General features: G+C 40.0%; 1 protein-coding gene across 2 annotated transcripts in view; it reads right to left on the bottom strand.

Annotated features, from left to right (window-relative positions):
* LOC127627362 (serine/threonine-protein kinase N2-like) overlaps window positions 1-12,252 on the bottom strand; it is a 34,830-nt gene that overhangs the window by 9,338 nt on the left and 13,240 nt on the right. For both annotated transcript variants that reach the window (XM_052103704.1, XM_052103710.1), the window contains 3 exons: window positions 2,259-2,475; window positions 1,786-1,968; window positions 1,446-1,555 (listed from right to left, as the gene is read on the bottom strand). In XM_052103704.1, coding sequence (XP_051959664.1) covers window positions 1,446-1,555; window positions 1,786-1,968; window positions 2,259-2,475 — 510 coding nt within the window. The remainder of the gene's footprint in view (window positions 1-1,445; window positions 1,556-1,785; window positions 1,969-2,258; window positions 2,476-12,252) is intronic.

Raw genomic sequence — 12,252 nt, 5'->3', positions numbered from 1 at the left:
AATAATTAACGTAGCCATTTCTAATCAAACTGAATTGTGCAGTTACACCAGTTTCATACTATAACCTGCAAACTCATCAATGTCACTTTGTTCATGCTTGAAGTGGAAAAACCTTGGTAACTTGTGTGTACTGTTTGCCACCTTGATGCTACCACATAGACTTGTCCTGTGTTTGATACCAGTGCCGTGTCCTACACATGACGTGAGCGACCACCTCATAAAAGACTTTGCAAGTCTTAAAACAAGCAATAAAGGAACATTCAGGGTTCAATACAAGTTACCATTTGTGGCATAACATTGATTATCACAAAAATGCATTTGACTTGGTCCTCCTTTTTTTTAGGAAGGGTGGTGTAGTGGGCTAAAGCAAAACTGTTTTAACAAAATAATTAATGTAAGGGCTTTTATAAAGTTACAAGTTTCAAATTTCTGCCTTTAAACCCTCCAAAAATCTGCCCCATTGACTTCCATTGTAAGTGCCTCACTGTAACCTCGACTTTCTTTTCTTTTTTTCAAGCCAAAATACATTTTTGTGGTAATCAACATCACACCACAATTGCTGTCGATTGAGCTTGACTTGTATTAAACCCAGAATATTACATAAATTAAAATTCTATTAAAACTGAAATATGCATTTTATGATTGTAGCTATTATTTAAAAGGCAGTTTGTCTTGTCACTTTATCACTTTTTAACTAAAGATTATCACTGTGTATAACAACACCTGTAAGCTGTATAATATGAATTGATAATGGACATATACCAGACTGAATCCAAATATTGAGGTATGATAAGAGAATAACTGCTTATTATGGCAATACTCCCTAATAAAACTTCTGTTAGCTCGAGGCCAGTACCCCATGTCAGCCACAAATTCATTCAATCCTGAGGGGGAGATATCAGAATGTGCATACTAAAAAACTATTAAAAACAAAAAATGTTTCAAACCCCCCCACCCCCCCATAAAAAAAAAAAAGTGCAGCAAATGCCTCACCAACAAACCATTTTAGGGAGGAAATGGCAGTTTAGCACATAGCAGTTTTCCAAAATAAATAAATAAAAGCGTTATCATTCTAGGCTGCTAAAGCTGAATCAGCCATCAAACAGTTGGAGGTTGATTTGTCCAGTATTCCCGCTATGTGTCTGTACCCAAGGGGTGAGCAAAAGATTATAGTAATGTTGAGGGATTAGTTGTGGATTACTCAAGGCGGCTGACTGCGCTCTGGGAGTAAATCCGTGTTAATGAAGGAGGGGAAAAGCCTGTAGCCAATGGCCATCACAGACACTTTCTGTAAAACAGATGTGGCAACTGTTGCATGGGCTGATTGACAGTAATAAATTACATGCTTTAAAGGCTCTACGATATTCAGCTCAAATATGGAATTGGAGATTGTGACTTGACTAGATATGTTTATGAAATATGGAGTAGAGATTGCTGGCACTGACCCGCTCAAGCTCGATGCTGAAGCTTTGATCCCAGGCCTCTTTACTCAGCGGCCGCCAATACGTGCGACCAACTATCTTATTATCCACCTTCAATACGGCGCTGATCTCAGCTGTGAGAAAACACACAAAAACCAAGAAAAAAAAATAATAAAGAAGCTTCTCACTTACTGAAAACTTACAAAACTGAATTTCTACACAGCAATTCTTGTTTTAGTTAGTTTTTCTTTTTTTAAATCACAAAAACTCTTCCTACGGAATGCAGTTTCCATTTATTTTATCATCTAGCTTAGATTCATATTTGGATGAGACAAGAAAAGGCAGATGCTCTTGAGAGACTTACAGGAGAGTTCATCTGTCTTGGTGGTCTTTCCGTTGGTGCTGCGGGTGGAAAGTCCAGCTCTCATCTTCATTGATTTTGACTCAGAGGGACTCCCAGGGGCGGAAGACATGTTGCTCACCCAACAGCGACCTGGAACTGACTCCAGCAGGTCCTGACAACCCATCAGCCTGACCTCCAGTCGCCCTGAAAACATATGAAGGCTATATGTAGCCATACTTGTACACAACACATTCAAGCTAAAGGTGTAACTTTTTTGATGTTAATATACTTTGTTCTATCCCAGCTTAATATGCAAAGACAACTATAAATAAGCCATTAGTGGGTTAATTTTCTTGAAAATACATAGCGTCTCTGTGGCATTATAAAAATGCCTCCGAGTCATTTTTCCCATAGTGACAATTTCCACTGATAGCTTCTAGCAATCAGAGTTCTATAGTCTTTCTGCTAACTTGTCATTTCAAATGCGTCAATACCTGTCAGGCTGGCTGGTTTGAAGAGTGAAGAGGATGCTGAAGACGAAGAGCACATGCGATCTTTCTGTAACCCTACAACAGGTGAGGAGCCAACTGTCAGCTCCTCTTTAATGGCAGCTCGTTTAGGATGGTCATGTGGAAGTTCTCCAAGCCGCTGCTCCAGAGACAAACGCAACAGGTCCAGTTTCTGTGAGGACTCCTGCAAACAGGCCTGAGCCTGGACACACAAAAAGAAGCACCGAAACACAAGAAAATCAGCAAGCACATATTGCTTGGGGAGTTGGTATATGTGTTACATTTCTGCAAAAGAAACCAAGATCATTCAGATATATAATAATTTTAATCTGGATAGGGAGGGAGCTTAGCTTGTTAGCAATCATCTTACAGACCAAATTAGGAGCTCTGGTATGCCTGGTCAAGACTTATAAAATGGCTCAAGAGTAAAACACAAAACAAACATCAGGGAGGTTTTTGATTAAGCAACCATAAATCAGAATTTCTCTGCATGTTTTAAATCACTAAAAGCAGATACTGACTTGTCTGTCTTAGTGATAAACCATGTGCGGAGTGTGCTGCTTCAAGGTCAAATGTGCATGGTTGAGCAACACTATAATGCATGCTCATGATTTTCTGAAGTAAATCAGGATCCACTGCAAGACTATGATCATGTCCAAGTTTATCAGTGAAATTAAAAATAGTATTGATTTATGCATTGGTTTTGCATAATGTTTTATTTACCATGTTTGTGTATATAAGTTACCTCTTAAAATGGTATTTTATTAACAAAGGGTTTTCTGATCTGACTGTTAATGAAACAATGTCATGAATGAGTCAAGCCGAGTGGCAGTCCATAACATTTCAGTACAGACTGTTTTGTGAACATATCACAATGTAATGAAAGGGCCTTTGCACACCAAATGCAGATTTTTGCTGCGATTAACATTTTGAATGTAAACATTAGATTCCATCAAAGCCATTCACACCTGCAGCAAACATTAGTGTGCAGACAAAGGATTTATTTATTTATTTATTAACGGTGTGTTCATTTTCCATGGGACAGGGGCTGCTGCAGTTACCAAAACGAACGCAACTGGCGGCGTATAGACAAAAAAAGCTGTTGTTAATGACAACCGTCATTAAATATTGAAGCAACTCGAGGAAGAAATCCAGAACACGCAGTGAGGATGTGATTTTCAGTTGATCATTCATCAAATGAAATACACATTTGAAAAATTATCAAATGTTTTTAATGCATCAAATGCCTTAAAAACTGAAATGTATCAAATTAGTTCTCTTAACATGAATCTTTGAATACCAAAAATGTGGTGGTTTCTCCAAAAAGTATGTAATCATTGCTGCTGTACTATCGTTAAGTCATTAACAGCTGTGCTGTCGTTAGCATTATTATAGTATCTATTAATGGGTCAGACTGAAGATGGTTTTGTTGGTTGGGATTTGTGTGCATTCCATACAGACTCTTGGAGCAATTAGTAACATGTGTAATATTAAATATCGCAATTTTAATTTGATTAATTGTATATTCAAACAAATAACAAATACAATATGACATATTTTCGTCCAAATATGTCATATTGTCATATTCCATGACATTCTACATTTTATTGCTAATGCCATTTTTATGTCTAGATTCCGCGTTTTCTGCATACTACATGTAGTAACTATGGTATAAGCTGACTTCAATCGTTGAATTATTGAACATTTATTCACATCCCGAGGTATTAACCCGTTTAATCTTTTTTCTTATTTCTGGAAGCTCTAAAAGTGTTGTTTTTGGATCTGGGCAAGAAATTCTACTTTTAAATGAAAAAATAGATTGTCTTGATTAAAATGTATCAATGTCATGTGACTAGTGCGAAAGGCCACATGACCAGATCAGTTTACTTCCTGCTTGCCCATCTAGAAGAAGATGTCTTACTCAGACTACTACAAAAATAAGTAAGTAAAACACCTTAATTAACAAACAGAACTATCATATTTTGTACATATATTCTTACAAGGGTCTACTAATCATATATTTTGAGAACTATACTCCTGCATATATATTTTGCTCGTAAGAGGTGTAAATTTGTTAATGGTCAAAATTGTGACCGGTAGTATAACACAGTGTTTCAATTGAAATCACAGGTTTTAGCTGTTAATCCTAGTTATCATTTGTTTATCAGATGTGTTGAACCTACTAGACGTACGTGACCCCCAAAGTGTTGTGTGCAGCATCACCGTCATTCCTACACTTGAAAAAGAGGCAATTGAAAGTGACTGTGATAGTGATGGCTCAGATTGGGAGTACCAGGGTGAAACGGCCCATTTACCAGGTAGACTATTGAATGGCGATGCAGAGGTGAACTATCTGGAGGATGAGACAGATGTTCATGAGAACCAACTGGTGTGCCCCACCCCCCCCCCACCTCCCGCTGCAGCAGTCAGTGTTGAAGCAAACGTGCCCCCACTGCCATATCTTGGTAGTCCGCACTAGCCTTGATGCCCTGAGGAAAATGAGACCCCGCAACACCAAAAAAAAAAAAACAGAAAACATCTCTTCAAAATATGAAAAACAGGGACAGGGTTTTTAAAAGATCAAAACAACCTGCCACGTCCAAGATTCCAGCTTTCGTGACCTATGGCCCAACTGCAGCAGAGTGCATAAAGCAAACTAGACCCGATCCAGTCGATTTGTTCCTGTTGATGTACCCTCCTACTCTAAGGGAGCTCTAACCATATCTCATTCTTATATGTTACTGTTATTTTATGTTTTAAATACTGTATGTAAATTGGTCTAATTGAAGAATTTGTATGAATTCTGACTATGCTGTTTCCCACCGGTCACTATTGTGACAGAGTATAAAACCTATTATTTCACTAACTTAACCAACGTAAAATCAAAAAAGGCATAAAGTTTGTGTGTCAGGGAGGTCTAAAGGAGTAAAACACATGTACTCAAATTGGAACAAATTTTTTTGGGATTAAACGGGTTAAGGCCAAATAACCATGCTACCAACCCAGTGTGAATTCATTCTACATAACTCACAGGAATGCAAACTCATGAGGGGCAAAAAAGTCGAGGCAATCACTGATTCACGAACGCATTTTCAGTTTAAAGCACCAACTTAAATTATTTTAATTATTCAAGTATAGAAAGTTCTAGAAAATTAGCTTCAAAAACAAAGGGTGCTTTGCTGTGGCTTGCATCGGTTTCACAAATTTGTTCAGTTTCATTAAATGACTAGTTTAGAGTAGAGTTGTTCATGACCGAAATCTGCCAAGAGACTTTATATTATTTAAGCATTATAAGAACAAAGCAGATCTATAATTTCTGTTAAGTTTGTGAACTGCCAAGACTTTTCATCCAAAAAGACAACAATAATAATCAAAACGACTATCAAAAACGTCCTTACCTCCGCCTTTATACAAATTTGCATGTCAAATCTACTGACTTAGTAGAATGTCACCTTTTGTGATTGTAAAATGCATTTCACATGAGTTGAGTGGTCAACACGTTCAATGCCAGCATCAAGCGGCTTTGCCCTCCACATTCCAAGCGCTGCAGAAAGCATCATGGAGGGCGAATTTTCAAGCTTGCCATGCAAGAAAACGGGAGATGTGCACAATAAACATTGAAAACATGTATTTGGTAGAGAAAAAGCCTGGCAATAGGCCTTTTTCACAGACTGTAATGACACATTTCCGCCTTATTTAGCAGCGTAAATCTCGCAATTGTTTTTATATTATACATTTTAAAAATAATGAATGTAAATTTATAACATTATACTTTGTGTAATATTACCCTGGAATTAGTTTAAAAAAATTAATTACCACAGCTGCTGAGAGATTGTCAGTCAATTTTGCATCTTCTTCCAACCGTCTTAATCCACTGCTCTCTATTTTTTTTTCCTCTTCTGGAAGAGTGGATTTTTTTCTTTTGGTCTTGGAGCAAATAGGTAAGTGAAATTCTTATTTGCGGTGATCTCCCATTCACTGCTGTCGAAGTTTACTCTGTAAATGTTTACTTCCACATTCCAAATCCCAGAGTGTGAAAAAGGTCTATTGCTTTTATTGCAGAAAGTAAAAATAGGACTCGTTTATGTTGAGGTCTTAGCATTTTTTGTTTTTGTTTTGGTGAATGTAATTATAGTGGTTCAATAACTGGGGTCTCTGGATACTCAAACAATAAGGTAATAAATGTAAAAAAAAAAAATTGTGTGAAGTCGAGTTTGTGCTGACGCATCACTTCATAGACTTCAATGTATTCGAGTCATGTGAAAGCCCCTCAACATTTGTAAACATCATTTACTTTTACATAGCTCTTCTGCCCTTTTCTCTCCATGATGAACAAGGTAGACTCACATGCCAATGCCGAAGTAAACGAAAAGCATGCCCCTCTCATTCAGTCTCTTGGTACATTCAGTTTGTTTATGAATGAGAAGTTTCACAAGTGCCGCTCTCACTGTGCAAGCGCTGCTGTAGTCAAGCATGCGATTGGCTGTAGCTGTAATAAATCATGAGGGTGTAAGCACCATTAACCATTGACGTTGTTTCACAATGTACAGCCGATGGCAGTGACAAAACGATATGAGGTGGGGGCCAAGATGGCGATGGAGTAGGTGTGCAATGTTCTGTCTGTCATGGTCACTCAGAGGATTTAAAAGCGAACTAATTGAAAATGTACTCTTGAGTTGTGAATGGTGTTAATTTAAACTGCATTACTCTGCATACTGTAACAGATGCAAGTTTTTTTTATTTTACGTGAAACCATGGGCAAAAGGAGAAACAGTCCTTTCATGAGAGCGCCATACTGTCGGGGCATCTCATGGACGAAAACTTCAAGCAACACTTGGAAGTGACCGACTCTGAATGAAATTGGTGCACAGGAAAAGATATTTGCTACTCTACTCTGTTCTATTCCCTCCAAAACTCTTCCAGGGAGAAAATCCAAGGGTGAGGTCTCCCTTTCTACACTCTACAATACCAATCAACAGCTGAAGATGAAGCTTGATGCCACTCATTACACGATAACCTCCATCAAAAAGCCACTGCAGTGTCCTGCGAAAAACTCGACAAGTTAACAGAGTCGGTCTCTTGGTAATAATATCAAGAGGCACACAGCTAGGATTGAACAAACTGAAAATGATGTGAAGGGTCTACAAATGGAGAATAAATATCTTAAGGAAAGTTCTGTTTCAATCCTCCTGACCACCAGAGGCAGTGCTTAAGCACTAGTGGATAATCACAGTGCCTGCTAGATAGGTCGAGAGAAAATACCAACAAAGTCACGTAGTGACGTAGGCTGAGCCTCGAGGATAATAGCCACATTTTCTTCTTTCACTTTCTCTCCTGACAGAGATAGGTCATTATTCTTTGTGTAATTCTGTGCTATCTACTGCAGCTTACTAGAGCTGCGAAGCACTGTCCTCGCAAACTGTGACAGTGCTCTCTATGCCTCTTGGACCCGGATTGGAATATTTTGTCACTAACTTCTTGTCGCTTAATCTCTATTTGAATTTTTGTGATACGCTGTGCCTCTCGGTTCAATCCGGCAGCCAGTTATCAGAGTGTGGATATATTCTCTTTTACGCTTTTCCACGAACGTTCCTTGCTGAACTGCTTTTCGGTTCTATCTGGAGGAATTGTATTACTTTTTTGTTCATCATCGCAGTATCTCCCCGGGCTATTTACAGCTCTGCTCACCTTAGCTTTCAGATCTATCCGGGGTTGTTTTTGTTAACGAAGTGATCATGGCTTATGGTTCTATTGTAAGCTGTGTTCCAATACTCTTCTACCTGACGATGGCCGCCTAGTTTAGGAATTCAGCATTTGAGAGAGGCCATCACTGACCCGTGCTTGCACTGTAGTCTTTTGCCCATGTCGGAGAAGCGGTTCTGTCTAGCTGAGTTAGACTCTAATTCGACAGTGAAACTCTGGGAGTCAGAGTTACCCCCACCATACGAACTCAGAAACATTGTGCATCTGCGGCAGCCAGTGCCCCATCTAAGAAAACGACAAATTCACAGAGCGATAATATGGAGAAGAATTCACTTTCTACGACAGTTGCTGTCCTTTCTTCTGAGATGTCAGAGCTAAAACATCTCCTTCAGTTGCTTCAGCCTAGGGTGTCTGCCACTCCTGTAAATACAACACAGGAGGATGGGGAAAATTCAAGTTAAATAATTGGGGAAGAGCCTCTTGACTCCCCTTTTCTTTCACGTCGTTCTGACATGGACGTGCTCTCTAATAGTGCATCTGACAGTTTTTTTCACGATCAAATGGATGCTGTGGAAGTTACTGTGCAACCTTCCACCCAGGATGTTCATTCTGGTCTTACAGCTGTGGGGGGTTCTAGTGCGGATTCAGTTCAGTCATCAAGAGAGTATCCGTCCTCATCAGATGACACTGGCGGTGCTCCGGATGACGGTTGCTCGTCTAAGGCTGGACAAGTCACCTGCCCAACGAGCCCAGTCCAATGTCTTTTTTAGACAGTTCTCAGCTGCGACTTCCTTTGCTCTGCCACCATGCCAAGATTTTATGTCAGAATTTTCTAATGCCCTCACAGGGTTTAGTGCACCTAAGCGGCGATCAAAGACCACCCGTATACTAGCGTCTATGATTGAAGCAGATTCCATTGGGATGGGCCACACTCCAGAAATAGAGCAGCCTTTCGCAGCCCTGGCGGTGTCGCCCGATGAGGTCCTATGGGTCAATGTACGAGACACCAGTGCCCAATGTGGTCACACAGACTCACTGCTGAAAAAGGCATACAAATCTACTGTCTATATAACCCGCACTGAGAATAAAATCTGTCAATTACTCCTACCTACCACCAGTACATTGGAGTCAGCAAATGTAGACCAATCAGTTTCTCAGTTCCTGCAGATTGTTCTTCTGACTATGGGCCATGTAAACCAGAGTATTCTTACCGCCACACCTGCCGCAGAGTGTTGCCACCTTGCTCAGGCAAAATTGCTTGAGGATTGTAAGAAGACTAAATGGGCCCTCCCAATCATTCCTGGGCACCCTTTTGAGCCTAACATTCCAGAACTGCTGGAAAAGAGGGTGAAATTGTCTCAAGCCAATCGCCAGCTGACACAGGTGCAGCGCAATCCTGCCTTTAAGGTGACGACATCTCAAGCTTGCCATTGCTGTGCAACGCCATAGCAACACTTACGCCAGCATCCTACACCACTGCCTCAGAGGCCCCTTGCTGAAGACAATGCTATATGTATTAGCAAGGTCCTACCATTCGGTCTGTCTCTGGCCCCTCGTGTTCTCACAAGAAGCATGAGTGCACCTCTGTATCCTCTATGGTCCAGAGCAGGGGTCACCAACCTTTTTGATACTGAGAGCTACTTCATGGGTACTGAGTCATACGAAGGGCTACCAGTTTGATACACTCTTCTGAAATAACAAATTTGATTAGTTTGCCTTATACATTATTAATAATGTAAAGACTCTGACACGTTAATGATTTCTTACAATAATTACCAACAATGACAAGGTGGGAAACAGATATCAATATTCAGCACTTTATTTCTATTTATCTCAGTAATTGTAAAATGTTCAGATGATCACTTACATTACATTTCTTAGGAAAAATTTCCCATTTTCACTAGCCACTGACAAACCTTTTAAACAAATCATGAACTATGTTGCACCATGTTTCAAAAAGTTATCAATTATGTACATTGTAATGTCTGTAATGTAGTGAAAAATCTTAAATATATTTAAATAAATCTTGTCACATTTTGAACTAATGACCAAATCTGCTGTATTTTTAATAAAATAATAACTGTTACATGTCATGAACACACATTTTAAATTGAACAATTCTTCAATATTTTAATTAAACTTTGCCATGGCACTGACATGTTGCCACTGACATCTGGTATAATTTTCTTTGTTAGTGGGAAGACTGGCATTGCATGCTGTTTACCATTGTATTGTAATCTGATGTGTAACTTGACACTGCAACTGTGAGTAACTCTTTCAGATGTGCATCAGTGAGGCGTGTTCTGTGTTTGTTCTTGATGAAGTTCATGTCAGAAAATGCTGATTCACATAGATAGGTAGAACCAAACAGGCTGGCAACCTTCATAGCTGCTGTACACACACACACCACTGTACTTCTCTGTGTCAACAAGGCACCAAAAGTTTGGTGCAGCCTGGTAGGCTTTGAGGTGGAGGTCATTTTGCAATGTTATGATTTCAATCTCCACCTGTCCAGCATCCAAGTTGAACGTTGTACTTAGTTGCTCAGCAAAGCTTGTTGTGTCCACATTCATGAAAGGATTGGAAATGAATGATACACATGGCTCAAGCTGATCTAGGTCACAAAACCTATTCTCAAACTCTTGCCCAAGTCTGTTTATGACTTCATAGTACTTGTCTGCAACTTTGTCAAATGTATCAGATGCAGAAGCATTGTCTTTCAGCACTGACTGCACAGAGGGAAAGTGCAGCACCTTTTTCTCTGTAGATCCACAGAGAAAATGTTCATTTTGGCTTTAAATGCATTTAAAGCACTTATCATATTAACAACAGTCTTGCCTTTACCTTGCAGCTCGCAGTTTAATTGGTTTAGTTTCCCAGTAATGTCCGTCAAAAATGCAATGTCAAGTGTCCACTCTGTGTCCTCTAGCAGTGAGACGTCTTTGCCTTTGGACTGCATGAACTCTTTGATTTCACCCAAAAGTGACAAAAAACGAAGTAAAACTTGTCCTCTGCTGAGCCATCTGATTTCTGTGTGTAGTAGCAGGTCACCATATTCAGCTGCCATCTCCTCCAATAGCACTTTGAAAATCCTGTGCTGTTTTGCTTTGGAGCGGATATTGTTTATGATTTTCACAACGGGAGTCATCACGTGCCCAGAGCCGATCACTTTGGCACACAATGCCTGCTGGTGAATGATGCAGTGGTAATGCAGAAATTTTGGAAAGTCTGGGTCACCTTTACAGTGAGCGATGAAACCTGCATGTCGGCCAATCATAGCAGAAGCCCTATATGTGGTCACCGCTACCAGCTTTTCCAATGGTACCTTTTTCTGCACGAAAAACTCCTTCACTGTGTTATAAATGTCAACTCCCCTCGTAGTTGTCTTTATGGGCAGTAGTGTCAGGAGTTCTTCTCTTGTGGAGAAATCTTCAAACACCATCCGGATAAAAACCATCAGCTGCGCTGTGCTGTCCACGGACTCGTCGCACTGGATGCTAAACCACCTGCACCTCGCCAGATCCCGGTCCAGCTGATCGACCAAGTTACTGGACAAAGCTGACACTCGTCTAGCCATCGTAGATGCCCCCAGTTGGACGTTGGAGAGAGTGGCGATTACGTCGCTTCCATATTGCTTGTCTTTAAGTACAGTGTTAGCAATTATCATCATTGCTTCTTTGACAACTTCTCCGTCTGAAAATGCCTTCTTCTTGATCAGGAAATGCGTAGCTCTAAAAGAGGCTTCGGTTGCTTTTTGTGACTTTTTCGCCAGCCTTGTGAAAAAAGCTTGTTGCTTACCCAAAGCTGTCTTTAGCTCAAGGGCTTTTTCTGCCCGTAGTGCGCTTCCCGGTGGGTAGTTAGTAGTTTTTGTGATTCGTAGTAAAGTGTCTCTCCACATTGTGTCTCTGCCGCTTTGTGTCTCTGCCGCTTTGCCGTTGCCACAGTCGCTCCGCATGTAAGACACACGCAGGTTTCTTTCACAGTCGTAAAAAAGAACTCCCGACTCCCATTCATTGTGAAAGTGATACGTTTTCTTTCTTTTTTCTGCCATGTTTTTGGGGTAAGAAACTACGTTCAGCGCCAATCTTCGCTGCGCCCTCTAGCTTAGCCTACTCTCCACGAGCACTGTATTGTCACACGCACAATACTGACCGAACTGGAGTACTAGAGTTCACCTAAACTTATCTAAACTTCATGTATAAGAAACATATTTTTAAGATATTTTCATTTTTTAAATCTATATAAATGCAAGTGTGATTAAAAAAAAAATGAATAG

Source organism: Xyrauchen texanus, chromosome 3, assembly GCF_025860055.1.
Source record: "Xyrauchen texanus isolate HMW12.3.18 chromosome 3, RBS_HiC_50CHRs, whole genome shotgun sequence".
Lineage (NCBI taxonomy): Eukaryota > Metazoa > Chordata > Actinopteri > Cypriniformes > Catostomidae > Xyrauchen > Xyrauchen texanus.
This window is presented reverse-complemented; position numbering and strand designations above follow the sequence as displayed.